We start from the raw sequence: 18,067 nt of genomic DNA on the forward strand, positions 1-18,067 counted from the left end.
TCCAGACCCTGCGCCCCCGGCCGGGCACTTCCCCAGCGCAGCCAGAGCCCGGGAGGGGAAGCGCCCAGCCGTGGGCGCAGGGTCTGGAGGTCTGGGGGCTGCCCGGCAAACCGTGAAGTCGGTAGCGCTCGGGCAGCTCTGCTCTTCAGCTGCACAGAGCTGTGGTGTCTGAGGGGAGCTGCAGGCGGATTCCCCCGTGGCGGGTGCCAATTAGGAATGGGACCACCTGTCCTTCCTTCCTTCTCCACCTGTCAAACATCCTGGGTTTGAACTTGAACTCCAGAGTTAATGAGTTCACACGCCCCCTAAGAAGGGACTGCAAAAAAACCATAGGAGAATGGCAGAGAGAGAGAGAGAGAGAGAGAGAGAGAGAGAGAACGAAACCTCGTGGGGAAAAAAGCAGGTGAAGAGCAGAGGAAAATGAGACTCTGATAGGAAGCACAGATGACCAACAGAGTGCAACAGCTTTTAAAGGCCGTTACTTCTTCCCTATGGTGTCATTGCCACACACTGACACAGGGACTAGACCAGGAGAAGCCGTGGCCAGCACATCCCTCGGCCCGCGCCACTTCCCGCAGTCCCCATTGGCCTGGAGCAGCGAACCGCGGCCAGTGGGAGCCGCGATCGGCCGAACCTGCGGACGTGGCAGGTAAACAAACTGGCCCAGCCCGCCAGGGTGCTTACCCTGGCGAGCCGCGTGCCAAAGGTTGCCGACCCCTGGACTAGACCATGGGCAAGTTAGTAGTGGCTGGACTTCTTGGACCAGTTGCATCAGGTGGCTAGATTTGCTTTCAACCTCTAGCACATCACTGTACTTGCGGTTCAAATGGCACCCCCAAATTCTGTAGCAAGTGACCTGAAAAGGAGCTTGCCTTGGGCAAGCCCAGAGGGCTGTGCTAAGTAAAGAGCTGCTCTTTGCAGATTTTAAGAGTGACTATGACAAACGTGATGATATCGTAGTACAAAGGAGCCCAAATCAGGGCTGCCCAAGGGGGGGAGGGAAGGGTGGTTTGCTCCAGGCCCCCCCAAATGATGGAGGGGCAGCTGGGGCAAATTTGAGTGAGTCGTGTAGCAACCTGTTGCACAGGGTGACAGCGCCACTCCGGTTTGACACTTGCCAGCCAGGCTACGTGGCAGGCCGAGACCCCGGAGGTAGGAGTGAGGTCAGGGATAATGCTCCCATCGGCACAGGCAGAGGAGGGACTGGAAGCAATCCCCTAGGTGCACACAGGGCAGAGCCACCCTATCCCTGCAGGGAGGGCAGAGACCCCACAGGCCTGGGCCATCTCTGATGCCCCCCCCCCCCCTTAGACTCTCATCTCCATGGTCATTTTTTGAAGGATGGGCGCGGTTCAGTTTTAGATTTTGCTCCCAGGCCCTCAAAATCTCCATGTGGCCCTGCCCCAAATCGCCATGTTTGTGTGGATTAGGAATTCCACCAGGTGGCAGAGAGAGTCTGAGATGTGAAGTACCCCCAGTCCTTTTATTTGCTGTGCTGAATATGGCCCTGTTTCTTCGGATGGCAAAGAAACACATACAAAAAATGGTCTGATATTTGGGCCTCGCTGATAAATAGAGTTATCTAAGGATATATTTTCAATGCAAAGCACGAGGAAGTGGGTATGTAATTTCCATTCAAAATAAACTGCGTGTCAAGTTAATCACAGCAATATTTAACTCCTAGGTAACGGTTATCATCTGATTCACTAAAATATTCTGAACAGCAGCTTGGGCCACTTATCTCTTCTGATAATTGAAAACTATAAGAAAATACCAGCTGATTTCCTTGTTTGTCCTATTTGTATTCATCATCATTACATCTTGGTTCTCCATCAGTCAGCACGTCACATAAGCAAGTTCACGTCTCAGTTAAGATGATTCACCATTATTAGATTGTCAAGGTGAGCCAAGACACCAAGAACATTTCTGAAGATAAATGTAAGGTCAGTGCAGTCTTTATTGATCCGAGTGGCATTTATGATTTTACTCAATACTTGTATGGTCTGACCCTTATTTCAAGATTGTTTACTGGGTGAAAAGAAACGATCTGCAGCTGCTTTACAGCTGTTTTCATTGTGGTATATATAGAAGCCAGTAGCATCAATGGGAAAATAGGTTTGCCAGTAATCTGTACTCACATCTTTACTATGGTAAAATGTATAATGCAACTTGCTCATCAGGACACATCTCTGATGATGCCCCTGTGTTTGGCAGCTTGTCAGAAATGGGCATATTACAAAATGGAGGCCTTGGGCCAAATGCTGCCCTTGCTTATGAAGATGCAACTTCATTGACTTCAATGGAGCAGTGCTCCCTTTGCCCCATTTAGCCCCTATTGACTTACTCCTGAGGGAATTCTGTGCCAAAAAATTAATTATGGGCACAATATTTTAAAATTCTGGAAATTTTATTTGTCAATAAATAAATGTGGCTCCAGCATGGCAGTGGGGAGCACGGGCCACTGGCTGCATTGAGGTGGGAGATCACCCTGCAGCCCCCACCTCCCGCGGTACAGAGACTTGGCAGTGAGGTTACGCCGGACCCTGACACAGAGCAAGGGCTGGGCCTGCCCCAGAAATGCCCCGGGGCCCTGTCCCACTGCGCCAGGTGCAGCTGGGGGTGGGCAGGCTCAGCCCAACAGGATCGAAGGGTGGAGGGGCTTAGAGTGTGGGGATCCAGGTGTGGGGTGAGAGGTTTCTGTGTGGGGCAATCTGGGTGCAGGAGGCTCAGTGGGAGATCTGGATGCACAGGGGCTCGTTGGGGTGTTCTGGGTGCAGGGGCAATGGGACTCTGTAGGGGATCCAGGTGAAGGTGGTTGCGGCTCGGGGAGTGGGGCTTGATGGGGTGGGGGTCCAGCTGGTTGCGGATCAGTGGGGTGGGAGTCTGGGTGTAGGGTGACCAGATGAGATGAAGAAAATATCGAGACACCGGCGGGGGAGAGGGGCAAAAAAAAAAAGCGCCGAGTGCTGCGGGCGGCACAAAATATCGGGAGAAATAGCTCAAAATCGGGACGGTGCCGATTTTATTGGGACGTCTGGTCACCCTACCTGGGTGTGAGGGGGTAGGGCTTGTCAGGGTGAGGGTTCGATGGGCCTGCTTAATGGGGGAGCCCCAGCTCCTGCCGAGGGGATGCTGCATGCTGGACTCCTGCTTCCCCCCACGATTCCCCTATCCTCTTTTCTTCTCCATTCCCCTCCCTTCACTCCCACATTCCCCTCCCCCTGCCCTATTCCACCCCCTTCCTTCCCCACTGCCTCTTCCCTCCACCCCCTCGCCCCTCTTCCCTCATTTCCCCCACCCCTCCTTACCCAGCCCCACTGCAGGCACTCACTGTTGCACAGAATAGAAAACAGGAAGGCTCCCAGCACACAGAAGGGGAGCGGGACTGGCACTAGGACCCAGGAGGCAGCGTTCAGCTGCAGAGTCAGCAGAGCAGAGACACAGCCTCCTTCAGCTGGGCAGGTCTGCGCTTGCAGAAATGATGGGGGGCGGTGGCACCAGGGCCGGCGCTTCCATTTAGGCGACCTAGGCGGTTGCCTAGGGCACCAGGATTTGGGGAGGCGGCAATTCGGCGGCGGGGGGTCCTTCCGCGCTCCGGGTCTTCGGCGGCAATTCTGAGGCGGGTCCTTCACTCGCTCCGGGACCCACCGCCGAAGTGCCCCGAAGACCGGGAGCGCGGAAGGACACCCCCCCCCCCCCCCGCCGCAGAATTGCCGACGACGACCGGGAGCGCGGAAGGACCCCCGCCTAGGGCGCCAAAAACCCTGGCGCCGCTCCTGAGTGGCACATAACCCAGTGTGCCCCCCCCATGCATCACCTCTGTTTGGAGGGGGGCAATCCTCCCCCCCCCCCCAAAAAAAACCTGTGCCCATGGTCATCCCCCGCACGGCTTCCCTGCAGTTTTTTGCAGGGAAACACAGGAAATCTGCAGGGGTGTTTTCTGTGGGTGCACAGTCTTGCAGAATCCCCCCAGGAGTACTGACTGGACTTGAACCTTATAAAACAAAACTTAAACCTAATCACAATAGAACTAATTGGTTAACATGTTTATACTTTTGTGTCTAGCTGAGAGATAAGAGGCTGATCAAGATGCTGGATTAGACATGAGAAGGCTGCCCCCACAAACTATGATTCTTAATCACTTTTTGATAACTATCCCATCTAGAGGGACTGTCCAGCAGCCAACAGGATAACTACTTCCTGTCCTCTACTGTCTCTCTTGCCAGTGATCTGTGAAGGACAAGCTTAAAAAGAGATTTTATTGTGGGTTCAGGCAGGAACAGGTTAGGTGTCTGCTGGAAGACGTAGTTCACTGGACTATCACTTGTTCCAGGCATTCCACCAACTATATTGACATTATGGGACATCCCATCACTGCATCTGGGAATTAAGGGCCTCCTGAACACCAAGGTAGGGCCTGAGGAGGTGTTGTGAGAAGCCATGGTTATAGGTCAGACCTATGAGCTATCAAAGACATTTAACCAATATCTTATGGAATTTTTGTCACAGGAACAAGGATAACTTCTGTCACAGGTGGAAAGGGTAGGCACTTGCGCTGAGAAAACTGGTTGATATTTACACTAAGCTAAATATGCAAATATGAAAAGTAGAGCTGGTCAAATCCCACTTGTCAAATATGTTATTCAGTGAATGTTGCTGATAGTCATTGAAGACTAGACGACACATCCCAGAAGAGGAGTCAAGCACTGTAAGGACCGCCCCTTAGGTTTACAGTTTTATTCAAGCTACCAACCCCTTGTGCTCAGCTGCGCACAAGTAGATGGCACTGTTCATCCTGCTTCCTCACTGCCCAGTCCGATGTGCAAGGAGTGGCAGGGAATGGCGTAGCTGAACAGGTATAGGGAGGTGTAATAATTTCCTGGCCAGCTCCCCCCTGCCCTAAGCAAGGGGGAAGCAGGGAGGGAATTGGGTCTCTGAATCACAGTGCCTCCTGGAGTGTCGCAGTTTATACACCATCCCTTTTTCCGGGCAGTGCCTAAAGGTACAATCTAGCCCTGAGTAATTTATCTTTGTGACGTTTGATGAGCTTTGTAGCCCATTAAGCATTATTTGATGGATAAATTATTGGATGAATGTCTGCTATATTCCTTGCTATGGAGAGCCCTGTTACCCATTAGAGAAATGAAAAGGAAGAATATTCTACATCATCCCTATGATAAAACAAGGGGGGAAATATCTACCTCTGGTGCGCATTGCACCAGACCAAATACAGTTTGATGATCTCAGAATTCTATAAGGCAGCACTGATATAATTTGAATTATTCCCTTTTTACCAGCTATTACAAATACTGATTATGACTCTCCCACACTATTTCCAATCATATTCTGAAATACTCCATAAGTGGTACACTAAAACTAATTCTGGTGTTTGTACACAGAGAATGTTCAATGCTCATAAATTGGTACACACTTCCAGACCACAAGGTGCTAGAGCAAACCCACCAGTTACTATCTCTGAACTTTCATTATACTCGTATTCTCAGCCAAATGCAAAACTAATATGGCCTAGTAATTCCTAGCCTACAAACAGCTGCTCTCTTTCCCCCGGCTATATAAGTACTTATATTAACAACGCCACGCAAATATTATATTCTAACAAAAAGCAAATGTAATATTCATGCATGATTTCATTTCTTCCCTTTTTCAATACGGAGTCAACTAAAAAGTTACTCATGCTCCCTAATAAAGACTCCCTTCTGAAAGAGCCCCTGCTTGAACCTTGCTTAGATGCAAAGTTATTCTTTTTAGCTAAACAGTCCTAGACTTATAAGTCCTAGACTTATACCCTGGGCGTTGTATGCGTTGTTTGCCTTATCTACCTGGGCTTGCACTATTAATGACTGTTCCCGACTCTATGGGACCTAATCTTCAAAAGTGTGGGTACAAAACTACACATGCTTAGTTTAGGGGTGTATAAACAGTTATGCATGCGTGCAAACCGCGTTTGCACGGACACGTGTGCACACAAACCAGGGCTTCTATGTGTGCATTGAGGTATTTGTGTGCCTAAACTGAATAAACGAAAACAGCATGCACGCACTTTGGAAGATCCTTTCCATGAAATGTTTAGCCTAGAGCTCTGACTTTGTTGTGCAGCACAGATAGCTTTACATGAGGGGTTTTTGGTTTGTTTTCTTTATTCGATAGTAGCAACCTTAGAAATATTGATGCTGGAGAGCATGTCTTCCTGCAATTAAGAAGCTGTAAGATGGCACTGCAAAAATGGTGGGAAGAGTTTCCTCCAAGTAAAATAGGAGGCTGAGGCCCTTTGAAAGTAAGTCTCATCTCAGAGGAAGAGAAACTAACTGAGAAGCTTGATCTTAAATGTTAAGGATCTCTTGGGGAATACGACTGTGCCTTCTGAATGCAGGGAAAGCTTCTTGGGTAGGCACTATGTAAGTGTTTGCTGACATTCGTCCTGATTGCAGCAGACATAAGACGCAGGGGTATATTTTCAACTCTGGTCTTTTGCAGAGCTGGGTTCTGAGTTTAGCTCAGAACAGCTAATTAATACAAATCCAACTGTAGGAATTTGACATTGAAGAAACTGGGACAAGAAAGAGGTGAATCATCCCTGACAACAGTGTCCAATATTAATAACTTCCCCTGCTTTATTTATATTAGCAGAAAGTTTTTTCTCCAAGTATGTAGCAAATCCAACCTGCTAATATGAACAATACAGGGCACAGTTCACTGAATCCTGGATATACATTTCTGCAACTATTCATTCAGATTCTCTAATGAGTCAGCCTCTGCTCTTTGTGGCCCTTTCGTGTTTGCGTCCTACAAACATTCTTGTAATAGAGGTTTACTTGCACAAATGTTCATGGAGAATGAATTTCAAAGCTGCCATGCCTGAGTTTGGGGAATCCATTTAATCTAATCTATTTTTGTGAATCTAACCTAGATAGTGAATGCTCACAAAGAACTGTTCATGCGTTTGAAAAAAATCAAGAACTACTTTCATATAATGAATAAATCTAAGGAAATTGTGATCTGCTCAGAGATATTCTACAAACAAAAGGAAGATAAATTTGTTGTATAAAGGATTCACCGTGAATTATTTGCTTAGGTCTAATTCTGGGATAGAGACTTTTCAGTCACCATAGAATTTTACGATAAATTGCTTGTGTCACACTATGACAACTTATATAGTACATCCTGTAATGTCCTTGTTTTTATAACATATAACAGTAAATTAAAAGTATACATATATTCTGTAATCAAATTGTTTATCTTACCTCAATTTCCTGATAGGAGTTGTTGATCATGGCTATTAACATATTGAGCAGCACTACCACCATGGTAACATTATAAACTCCATAGAGTACATATCCAATATTCTCAATGAACTTATGATCATACTTCAGCACCACTGATATCACTTCAGACAAGCCAAATATTGACCAGAATAAGGTTTTAAAACTTTCTTCTACCCTAAAAACAAAACAAACAATTATTTCACATTGTCATCTCCAGATTGGCAAGACAAGACGTTACTAATAAAAACGGCACTTGGCCAGAGTAAATATGATGTCTCTGTGCAATCAGTGCAGGCAATGATCAATCACCCTGTGGACTGCCAAGTCATATTTCCTGAACTGATAACAATATGTGACATCCCAAACAAACCATAAAACAATACCACCTCTGTATCTGCCCCATCTGCTTTTTCCCAACCTCATTAACTATGAGCTAGATTGTAACTTGAACTCTGTACCCCTGGAGTAGGGTGACCAGATGTCCCGATTTTATAGGGACAGTCCCGAGTTTTGGGTCTTTTTCTTATATAGGGTCCTATTACCCCCACCCCCATCCTCTGTCCCGATTTTTCACATTTGCTGTCTGGTCACCCTACCCTGGAGGGGTAGTAAGAACCCCTACAAGGGCTAACTGGAACTTCAGACCTAGCTGCAGGGCTAAGTAGGGATGCTCATCTCATCCATGTATGTCCTCCCTGAAGCAGGTGGGCAGGGAACGGTTAGAGTGGGAATAGGGAGTGGCTGGACCGTGGCAGAGAATGGGCAGAGCCTTGGTTCCATCCCCCTACTGGCTGGACTTCTAGAGTTCAAAGAGAGAATCTGTGGAGAGGCATTGTGGGTGGAAGGGAATTTGGAGGCAAAGGGTCAAGAGAGTTTTTCCAGCCAGTGGTTTCCAGGGCGTGTTTGAAAGTGGAGGAGATGGAGCCGGAGGAAAGGGAGAGGTTAAAGAATAGGGAGAAGAAAGGAGATAAAACAGTGCCAGAGAGGGGAAGATCTGGGAAGGGTGGAGTCAAGGTGGTAGGTCAGGAGGAGGGAGATGTGTGACTCAGAGAAGGGTGAAGCATAAAATATGGAAGGGAATATGAATGGCTCAAAGGGGAAAGGGGAGGACAGTGAGAGATCCTGGTACAGGAACCACACTTTGCCTTTGAAGAAATCTCCTTGGCTCTTTATTCAAAGGCAAACTGACCAGGACTGACCAGTACCCATCTTATAATAATTCAAACTATCCATTGACTTTCAGTGAATACACTCCTTTATAAAACATTATGGCCTTTACAATTGAGACTGATGAAATGTTTCATATTTCTACGGCAGCTTAACCCTGAGAAATCACTTTATGAAGCAGATTATAGACTCACCACAAATTACCCTCAGAAAATAGTAAGCTTTTACATGAACTTCAGTGTCAATTACACCTGGCATAGCAGGAAAAGGAATTAATTACTATCATTTAAAGTAGAGCAAAGACCACTGGTCAGTTGCATTATGTACCACTGCCACAACTAAGTATTATTGGTATCACAACCCATTATATGATCTCCTTCCACTTGAGTACAGCAGTAGGGAATTTATTAACTTTACGGGGGATGTTCTTTGTGGGAATAACTCCACTGGCTTCAGTGGTGCTGCACAAAGAGAGAAGTTGGACCTATGCGTTTCAAAGAGATGTTACATGGGATTAGAACCTCAATGAGCACATGCCTTCCTAGTCTTCTGCCATGTTACCCAAAAATTCAGGTTGCCTATCAATATATTACCCACCCCTTTCATTTATACTAAATGAAACCTAGAAATGATCAGAGGTTTTCTCACTTCAGGCACATGTTGGACAGAGTTTATGATTTCTGAGTACAGTAGTTGGAACATCTTTCCAAGTTACCAAGCTATGGCACTTTTCCATATGGCAGACATTTCCTCTTGTTTTAATACTCCTATTTTTGTTCTTTGCATTGATCTACCGTGATAACTGCCATCCATATGATGGAGTACTTAAATAATAGAATCCGGCCAATGCTTATTCCATTAAATATTGCACTTTCCAGTTAAATTGCATTTATAGAGCCTAATACTCTGGCTTAGAAGCCTGTCATCTAAGTCACTTATCCAACTAATAAAAGACTGTAACCACCAACTTTGATCCTTGCAGCAACCTGCAATTAAACTTCTTTTTTAATTTGGAAAGGTTCCACTTGTTTTCTACCCTGCAGGCAATTTTTAATATAATGTGTCAACTCTGCTCCTTTTCCACAACTTTAGCATTAACCTCTGTGCTGGAACGTTGCCATGTTCTCTTCGAAAACTTAATTACTGGCTGTATGTGGCTGTGGCAGTACAAAAGATTCATGAAGAATTCTAGCAAATTAGTTATAGAAACAGAGCGTTCCTTTCCTGAGATGGTGAAAGATTGACCTAACAAAATTTGTGCATTTCCTAATTATCCTCCATAACCATCCTCAGCAAAACGTCAATATCCAAGGTCTTGTCTCTGATGTGAGAAAACCATAAGCCTGGTGCATCCCAAATGTGGATCCACTGTTTCACTGTGGAGATGGGCCTGAGTCCCTCAGACTGGATTTCAATCCAGATCCAACTTTCCCTGGTGTTCAGGAATGCTTAGATGTGGAGGGGTTAGTTTGCCCTGTTGTACAGAAAGGAGCAGTGACGTGCTGGTGAGGGTTGTGAGAGGTTCCCAAGAGGTCCTTATTAATCCATCGTTACATTTAAGAAAAGACTGCAATAACGCCTCTGTCTGTCATTTCAGGATGCTGCCTAATTGTATGGTTCCTCGGCCTTAGCATAACATAAGGTGAATGTATTTTTATCAGTGCCCGTAGTTAAAATATTGGCAGCAAGTCACTGGAAAAGAGCAGTGGGGACCCAGATTCTGAATATCGCTGAAGTTCAGGTGTGTTTAGATCCAGGGTTTTGTTCCAGGTTTATGTTTTCATTTGTCATGGATTCTTTCATTCTTTCTTTCACACTGTATGTTCTAAAGCCCTCTTGTTATGGGGCCTACATCTTGGGAGAGATTCAGGGCTGAAGGAAGCAGATCCAACATAGGGCAAATCATTAGTGCAGTTGATGGCCTCGGCTGAGCAAGTAATAATGGAGCAGAAGCTGGCGGATGGTGTGTGTGTGTGTGTGTGTGTTTGCGCAAGTATAGGCGGCACTAAACTTGAGAGAGTTCTTACAACCTCCTTCAAAGCAAAAGCACTGAGTGTGGCACAGCTCTGGAAGCACCATTCCCGTCAGACTGCACCAAGGCTCTCTGTGCTTCTGGATTAATGTCTAGCTCACTTGCCATGATAAAAACATTTTCGAACTCATGAGTAATACTGACTGGAGACATTCTACTTACAAAGCCTGGCAGAAGCACCTCTGACTTCTGTAACCTAGCTGCACAACTGTCCCCCAAAAGTACTAGAATTGGGAGACTCTCGTTTATTTCTCTGCTCTGCCACCGACTTCTTGTGTGACCTTGGGAAATGCACTTAGGGCCAGATTTTCAAAGGTATTTAGGTGCCTAAAGACTCAGATTGATGCCCACTGGGATTTTCAAAAGTGCCTAAGTAGTTGGGCTCCTAACCTCCACTGATTTTACCATTTTGAATCCGAACCTATTGAAATCAATGGGAGTTGGAAGCCTAATCTGTTTAGCCACTTTTGAAAATCCCACTAGGTGTCTGCCTGCATCTTCAGGCACCTACACTTTGAAAATCTGGCCCTTAGTCATTTTGTGCCTCAGTTCCCCATCTATAAAATAGGTGCTCCCCTACCTCACAGGATAAATATATGATAAATACATCTTTATTAATGATCTGGAGGATGGTGTGGACTGCACTCTCAGCAAGTTTGCAGATGACACTAAACTGGGAGGCGTGGGAGATACACTGGAGGGTAGGGATTGATACAGAGGGACCTAGACAAATTAGAGGATTGGGCCAAAAAAAAAAAAACTGATGAGGTTCAACAAGGACAAGTGCAGAGTCCTGCACTTAGGACAGAAGAATCCTATGCACTGCTACAGACTAGGGACCGAATGGCTAGGTAGCAGTTCTGCAGAAAAGGACCTAGGGGTCACAGTGGACGAGAAGCTGGATATGAGTCAACAGTGTGCTCTTGTTGCCAAGAAGGCTAACGGCATTTTGGGCTGTATAAGTAGGGGCATTGACAGCAGATCGAGGAACGTGATCATTCCCCTTTATTCGACATTGGTGAGGCCTCATCTGGAGTACTGTGTCCAGTTTTGGGCCCCACACTACAAGAAGGATGTGGAAAAATTGGAAAGAGTCCAGCGGAGGGCAACAAAAATGATTAGGGGTCTGGAGCACATGACTTATGAGGAGAGGCTGAGGAAACTGGGATTGTTTAGTCTCCAGAAGAGAAGAATGAGGGGGGATTTGATAGCTGATTTCAACTACCTGAAGGGGGGTTCCAAAGAGGATGGATCTCGGCTGTTCTCAGTGGTGGCAGATGACAGAACAAGGAGCAATGTTCTCAAGTTGCAGTGGGGGAGGTCTAGGTTGGATATTAGGAAACACTATTTCACTAGGAGGGAGGTGAAGCACTGGAATGCGTTACCTAGGGAGGTGGTGGAATCTCCTTCCTTGGAGGTTTTTAAGGCCTGGCTTGACAAAGCCCTGGCTGGGATGATTTAGTTGGGAATTGGTCCTGCTTTGAGCAGGGGGTTGGACTAGATGACCTCCTGAGGTCCCTTCCAACCCTGATATTCTATGATTCTATGATAAATCTGATGAGCTCAGATACTATGATACTATAGGATGGTATTTTAAAGTTTTAATTATACTCTAGTTAAGATCCAACTCTGGTTTATGTCTTTGATACATGAGTTGAAACACAACTTCTTTCCTGTCAGTAGCTGAAAGTGTTAAAAGAAGCAATGGAGAGACTATTTAAAGAAGAGTTTTAATCAATATCTAAAGTAAAACACAATAATACTCTGACTTTCTATATTGCCTTTGATCAGTGATCTGAATATGCTTCAGCGACAGTAACTAACAAAGTCCAAGATCCCCACCCCTGTGAGGGAGTAGGTGTTTTGTCCTTCTTACAGATGGGCAAACTTAAGAACAGAGAAATCTAGTGATTTATTCAAATGTACATGGTGAGTCATGGACTGAAGCAGAATCTGAAACTTAGAGAGAGCTGGTTTCCTGTCTTTTGCTGTAATGACTATACTTCACAATATTATCTCCCCCGTTTTAATGCGTTTCAATATATACTTCAATGCACAGGGGTTATTTTCCCCTCAGTGCACACATTATTCCCATGAAAGCTAAATAGAATTTTATGCTTTTGCATCAAGGAGAGACTAAAATCCATAGAATATGTGAGATTAGTTGCATGCTGACTTTGATTAAGCATTATTGTTCTTTCCATCAGAGGGGTTCCCCACCAGTTCATGATTTCATATAAATCTCTCTTGTAGTATTCCTCTCCTGGTTAAGAAAGCTCAAGGCATCCTTTCAGACTGAGCTCTTCCCCATGAGTAGGAAGTGCTTAGCTCCTCCAACATGAAATACAGTCAATATTATATAAAATGTGGCATTTTAATGAAGGGAAATGAAAAGAAAAGTCTCCAAGTAAGGATGAAACTGAATGAACTGAATGAATTGAATGTCTCTTTAGGAGGTGGGGGCAGTGCCGGTGCAACCTATTAGGCGACCTAGGCGGTTGCCTAGAGCACTAGCATTTGGGGGGCGGCATTTTCTTCGGCGGCGACCGCAGCGGCTGGATCTTCGGCCGCCCCGGGCTTTGTCGGCATTTAGGCGGAGGGAGCTGGGGCAGGGGGGCGCGGGGAGGGCCGCCTGCAGCAAGTAAGGGGGGGGGGGCAGCACGCAGGGCAACTCCCCGCCCCAGCTCACTTCTGCTCCACCTCCTCCCCTGAGCACACCGCCCCGCTCTGCTTCTCTCCCTCCCAGGCTTGCGGCGCCAAACAGCTGATTGGCGCCTGCAAGTCTGGGAGGCAGGAGAAGTGGAGCAGCGACGGCGTGCTCGGGGAGGAGGCGGAGCAGAGGTGAGCTGGAGTGGGGAGCTGCCGCACGGTTCCCTGGGCGGGGGGGGAGCTGCCATGGGGGGGGGGGCCTCAGGGCGGAGGGAGGGTGGGGAGCTGCCTCAGGGCTCGGCGGGGGGAAGGGCGCAAGGTGGAAGTTTCGCCTAGGGCGTGAAACTTCCTTGCACCGGCCCTGGGTGGGGGGCTTCAACCTGATTTGTGATGCAGAACGCAGTATGAATGCAATCAGTCCTGCTTCCATTTCAATTTTGTTTCTATAGCATGATCTCAATTATGGACTGTTTCAACAACTGTGTTCTGCATACAACATAAAAAATGAACAGATAAACATAACTATGATCTGTAGCAACTGCAATGAAAATTCTGAAAGGGGAAAAAATTAAGCGTTTTTAAAAAATATTTTGCAATTATACAGTTAGCTAAACAGACTCTGTATTTAGCAGTCTAAAATGAAGCAGGAGTAGCATACACTTTGTTCCTTCTGCAAAAGGAATATGCACATTTCAGAGACAATAGCACCCTTTGTATGCTACCTCTGATTCATAAACCACTGATGTAGTCAGTGGTTTAGTATGCACTGTTCTTTAGAGTACAAGACCAACAAAACTGAACATGTGATGTGAAAAGTGCAGTAGCACACAAGAAGGTGAGTACTGAAGTGACTCTGGATATTCACTAACCACAATAATTAGTAGAGCTAAGCAAATAATTCATAGTCCTCTTTTTGACAAATTTAATTTCTTTTTGACGCTTACAAATTGCCCGTGAGAAGCTTATCATTTTCTCAAGTGTATGCATCATTCATTGAGTAATATCACTGAATAGTTCTTAATAGATCTGTTAAGCAATTCATTGTGGATATCCAATATTCAGCCTGTGTAGGGACCACAATCCAACTCCCATTGAATTATTATTACTATTACAGTAGTGCCCAGGAGCCATAATCATAGACTAGGATCCCATTGTGCTAGGTCCCATACAAACAGAGAACAAAAAGACAGAGAAATAGGTTAGTTTTGATTTGATCTGCAGACCATGTGGTTCTTTTTCTATTTCATGACTGGGTGAACATATCCCTTAGACTCAGTTTCCAGTGCAAGCAATTGCATTTTCAAGTTCAAAATTTGCTTTCTGTAAATGTTCTATGATCTTCACTTAAAATCCTCGATTTTCACAAACATTCCTACCAGTAAATGCATTTGAAGAAATCTTTGCACAACAACCACACAAGGGTTATGAACACAGCAAAAGAAAAAAATTGTTTTTGTTTTTCCCGGGTGAATTTTCACAGAGGCTGTTTAAAGTAGTTGCCCAGCTGCAATAATTTGTTCCTCCTTCTCTTCATGAGTCAGTTAGTGCCATTTGTGAATACCCACCATATTCTGCAGCAGAACTCACTGACAGCTCAGTAAAATATTGAAGGTATGATACATAGTTGCCCATATGCTAATGTATTCTTGATATGTGTAAATTAACAACATATGTTTATGACTAAACACCATGAGATTTCCAGCTTTGTGAAAGTGTCTGAGAATGGTCTAAAATGAATGTTAATCCCTGAGCTGTACGGTATATGCATTATTTAAAAAAGACTGCACATCTCCCTTCCTAATCACATATTTCACACTCCAGGGTGTTAAAATAATCTGAAACAGCAATACGGGAGCCCGGAAATCTACTCTTACTAACTGAACAGCATTAGGAACAAAGTTGGAGGAATGTTCGCCGATGTGAATTTTCCTAACAGTGCTCATTGAAATTTGCTGGGCAAGATAACAGAATCCCTGACCCTGCAATCTGACCTGCTCAGGGGCACGTTTTAGTCTGTGCGGAGCACCAGGGGGATTCCATGGGGACATTCTCTCTGAATGGATCAGGTTGTGGGATCCAGGCCAAAAGTGCCAATGCACTACTTCCGGTGGCATTGTCAGATGTTCAGACAGCACACGCCTCTACTCTGCTGGTAAAGAATCTGCTATCCTAAAGTAGTAACGTGGTACTTTTACACCCTAATTTGAGTTTTGACTTCTCTTCCAAATTCTTATATGGCTTATTTGGGTTCTTCTGATAGGTGTTTACTAACAATACTAACTCGTTACAGGGCAGATAGATGAGCATCTAGTATTTGGAATCTCCAGAGGATCTGGACTTAAAGAAGAAGACCATTTTATTTCCCCTTTGGGCAGTTATCTCCCAACCACCCACACTCTCTTGTTACAACTTGATCCTGCAACCTTTACTACTGGAAGTAATTTTTACTCTAGGGAATAGTCACCATTTCAATCAAGGCTTGTTCATCATTCAAGTGACAATACATGCTGCAAGGTTAATAATGAGAACCTCATGGTTGTCAGTAAATAGCAACGCTACACAATGATATTGCATCAGTGATGGCCTAAAATTCATTATCCAACTATTTTGGAATCATGGACCAATGGAGAACCAGAACTGATGGTTGTTATTCCACCAGGCAGTCGGGGAGATATTGACTCGGCCACTGATTAACTCCTGTGCTTCAAGGGCATAGTCTTCTATTTGTATGATGAACATGTCTCCTCCTACATACTCAGTTTTCTTTTACCTTGTTATTAGAAACAGAGAAATGTATTTGCAGCCAGTCCTGGAAATCCCTCCATTAAAATGTATCCTGAGGCAACAGAAGAACCCTAGGAGGCATATTTTCTTTGATTACAAAGTTTAAACTCTGCTTTATAAAGCATATGTTATGCTACACAGTGGAGTAATATAGCTGGATCCTATATGTTGGAAAGAATCTGTAGTTCATACGAGACAGAAACTAAGTTGGGAAGATCATTTCCTCACACTGGGGCTAACAGCAGCATCCCTCCATCCCTTGTGTAATATAGTATATGAATAACACATCAAAATGCCAGATCCTGTTTACTTTGGCTTAGGTTAATGCTTCAGTATCAATTTACTTAAACATTTACTAAACTAAATGTCACTGCAGGGGTTGTCTTAAAGTGGCATCATTAGGTTAGACCTACAAGGGGGGGACCTTATATTGCGTCCCTCCGACTCTCCTCTGTCTTGCATCACAGATGGGAGCACAAGCAGGGGTGGAATGGCCCCAGGACTTTTCTGAGGGAAGCAATGGGACAACTGTGATAAACTGCCTCTCCTCCTTGGGAGCCAATTTAATCCCATCTCTGCCTATGCTCACAGTTCAAACTCCATGGGGTATGGAACAGCTGCCGTATGAGGAGAGATTAATAAGACTGGGACTTTTCAGCTTGGAAAAGAGACGACTAAGGGGGAATATGATAGAGGTCTATAAAACCATGACTGGAGTGGAGAAAGTAAATAAGGAAGTGTTATTTACTCCTTCTCATAACAAGAACTAAGGGCCACCAAATGAAATTAATCTGCAGCAGGTTTAAAACAAACAAAAAGAAGTATTTTTTTCACACATGCACAGTCAACCCGTGGAACTCCTTGCCAGAGGATTGTGAAGGCCAAGACTATAACAGGGTTCAAAAAAGAACTAGATAAATTCATGGAGGATGGGTCCATCAATGGCTATTAGCCAGGATGAGCAGAGATGGTGTCCCTAGCCTCTGTTTGCCAGAATCTGGGAATGGGTGACAGGGGATGGATTACTTGATGATTACCCGTTCTGTTCATTCCCTCTGGGGCACCTGGCATTGGCCACTGTCAGAAGACAGGATACTGGGCTAGAGGGACCTTTGGTCTGACCCCATATGGCCATTCTTATGTATGTTCTTATAGATGAAATCCTGTCCCCACTGAAGTCAATGGCAAAACACCTGCTGATGTCAACATTTCATCGCATGGCTTTGGGGGCCTGTCAGGGCAGACCTGGGGAATAACATGGCCACCTCTGAGTGGAAGTTCACCTGGGAATTAACCCTAGTTGAAACGAACTCCCACTCTGTGCTTTCTGCCTCGAGGGTATATGGCTAGGGAAGCTAATAGCAGCACAACTCCTGAGGGATCCATGCTGATGATGTGTGTGCCCGGAGAGAGGTGTGGAGAGGCCTCTCCTTGCACCCCAGTATGTATGGGGTTGGGCATGGATTTCTGTGTGGATCCATAAGGTTTCTAGTTTGCACTTCCTACTGCCTCCAAGAGGCTCCAAACCCTTTCACAGGAGCATTAATTAGAAACTCAATGAGTTCACTCCTATGGTGTTTTCCAAACACTGTTTCCCTTCCTGCTATTTTTGATGATGATGGGAATATATAGCCCACAGTTATTAGATTCTGGCATATAGGAGTACTAATTGGTTACCACATATCTAGTCTCCAAATGACGGGTGTGATATCAAACATCATAGCTTAGCCTGAATAAAGTCAGACATATTTTGAGGAACCACTTCTCACTTACAGTCCTATTATTCAGCCATTGCACATACTGTAGAGCCACTGAAGTACATTATTTGAGGAATGATTTGTTGCAACATTCAAGCAGCTGTAATACAGTATATACAGCAAACAACTACAAAATGCAGACAACCTCCAGCTTCTCAAGGTTGTTGATTTATTGGATGGGCACTAGAGGGAGATCACGAGCAACCTAGTCAGCATCTTTCCTTGTATCTTGCCCATATGCTGGCAGGATATTATGCATGTCTTCACCGTGTTCTCTATTGAGAAATGCACTTGATTTAGGGAATGTGGAACTCCCTGTCTTATATTCCCCACTGTTATTTATTTATTGCTTTTTTTGAAATGCATCAATAGCACTTTTTAGACACTTGGTTCTT

At 45.2% G+C, this 18,067-nt stretch overlaps 1 protein-coding gene across 4 annotated transcripts in view; it reads right to left on the reverse strand.

The window, feature by feature from the left end:
• The window catches only part of TRPC7 (transient receptor potential cation channel subfamily C member 7), a 116,403-nt gene that overhangs the window by 10,975 nt on the left and 87,361 nt on the right, over positions 1 to 18,067 (reverse strand). For all 4 annotated transcript variants that reach the window (XM_065409360.1, XM_065409358.1, XM_065409357.1 and 1 more), the window contains one exon: positions 7,263 to 7,458. In XM_065409360.1, coding sequence (XP_065265432.1) covers positions 7,263 to 7,458 — 196 coding nt within the window. The remainder of the gene's footprint in view (positions 1 to 7,262; positions 7,459 to 18,067) is intronic.

This window comes from Emys orbicularis, chromosome 8 (genome assembly GCF_028017835.1).
Source record: "Emys orbicularis isolate rEmyOrb1 chromosome 8, rEmyOrb1.hap1, whole genome shotgun sequence".
In the NCBI taxonomy this organism is placed as follows: domain Eukaryota; kingdom Metazoa; phylum Chordata; order Testudines; family Emydidae; genus Emys; species Emys orbicularis.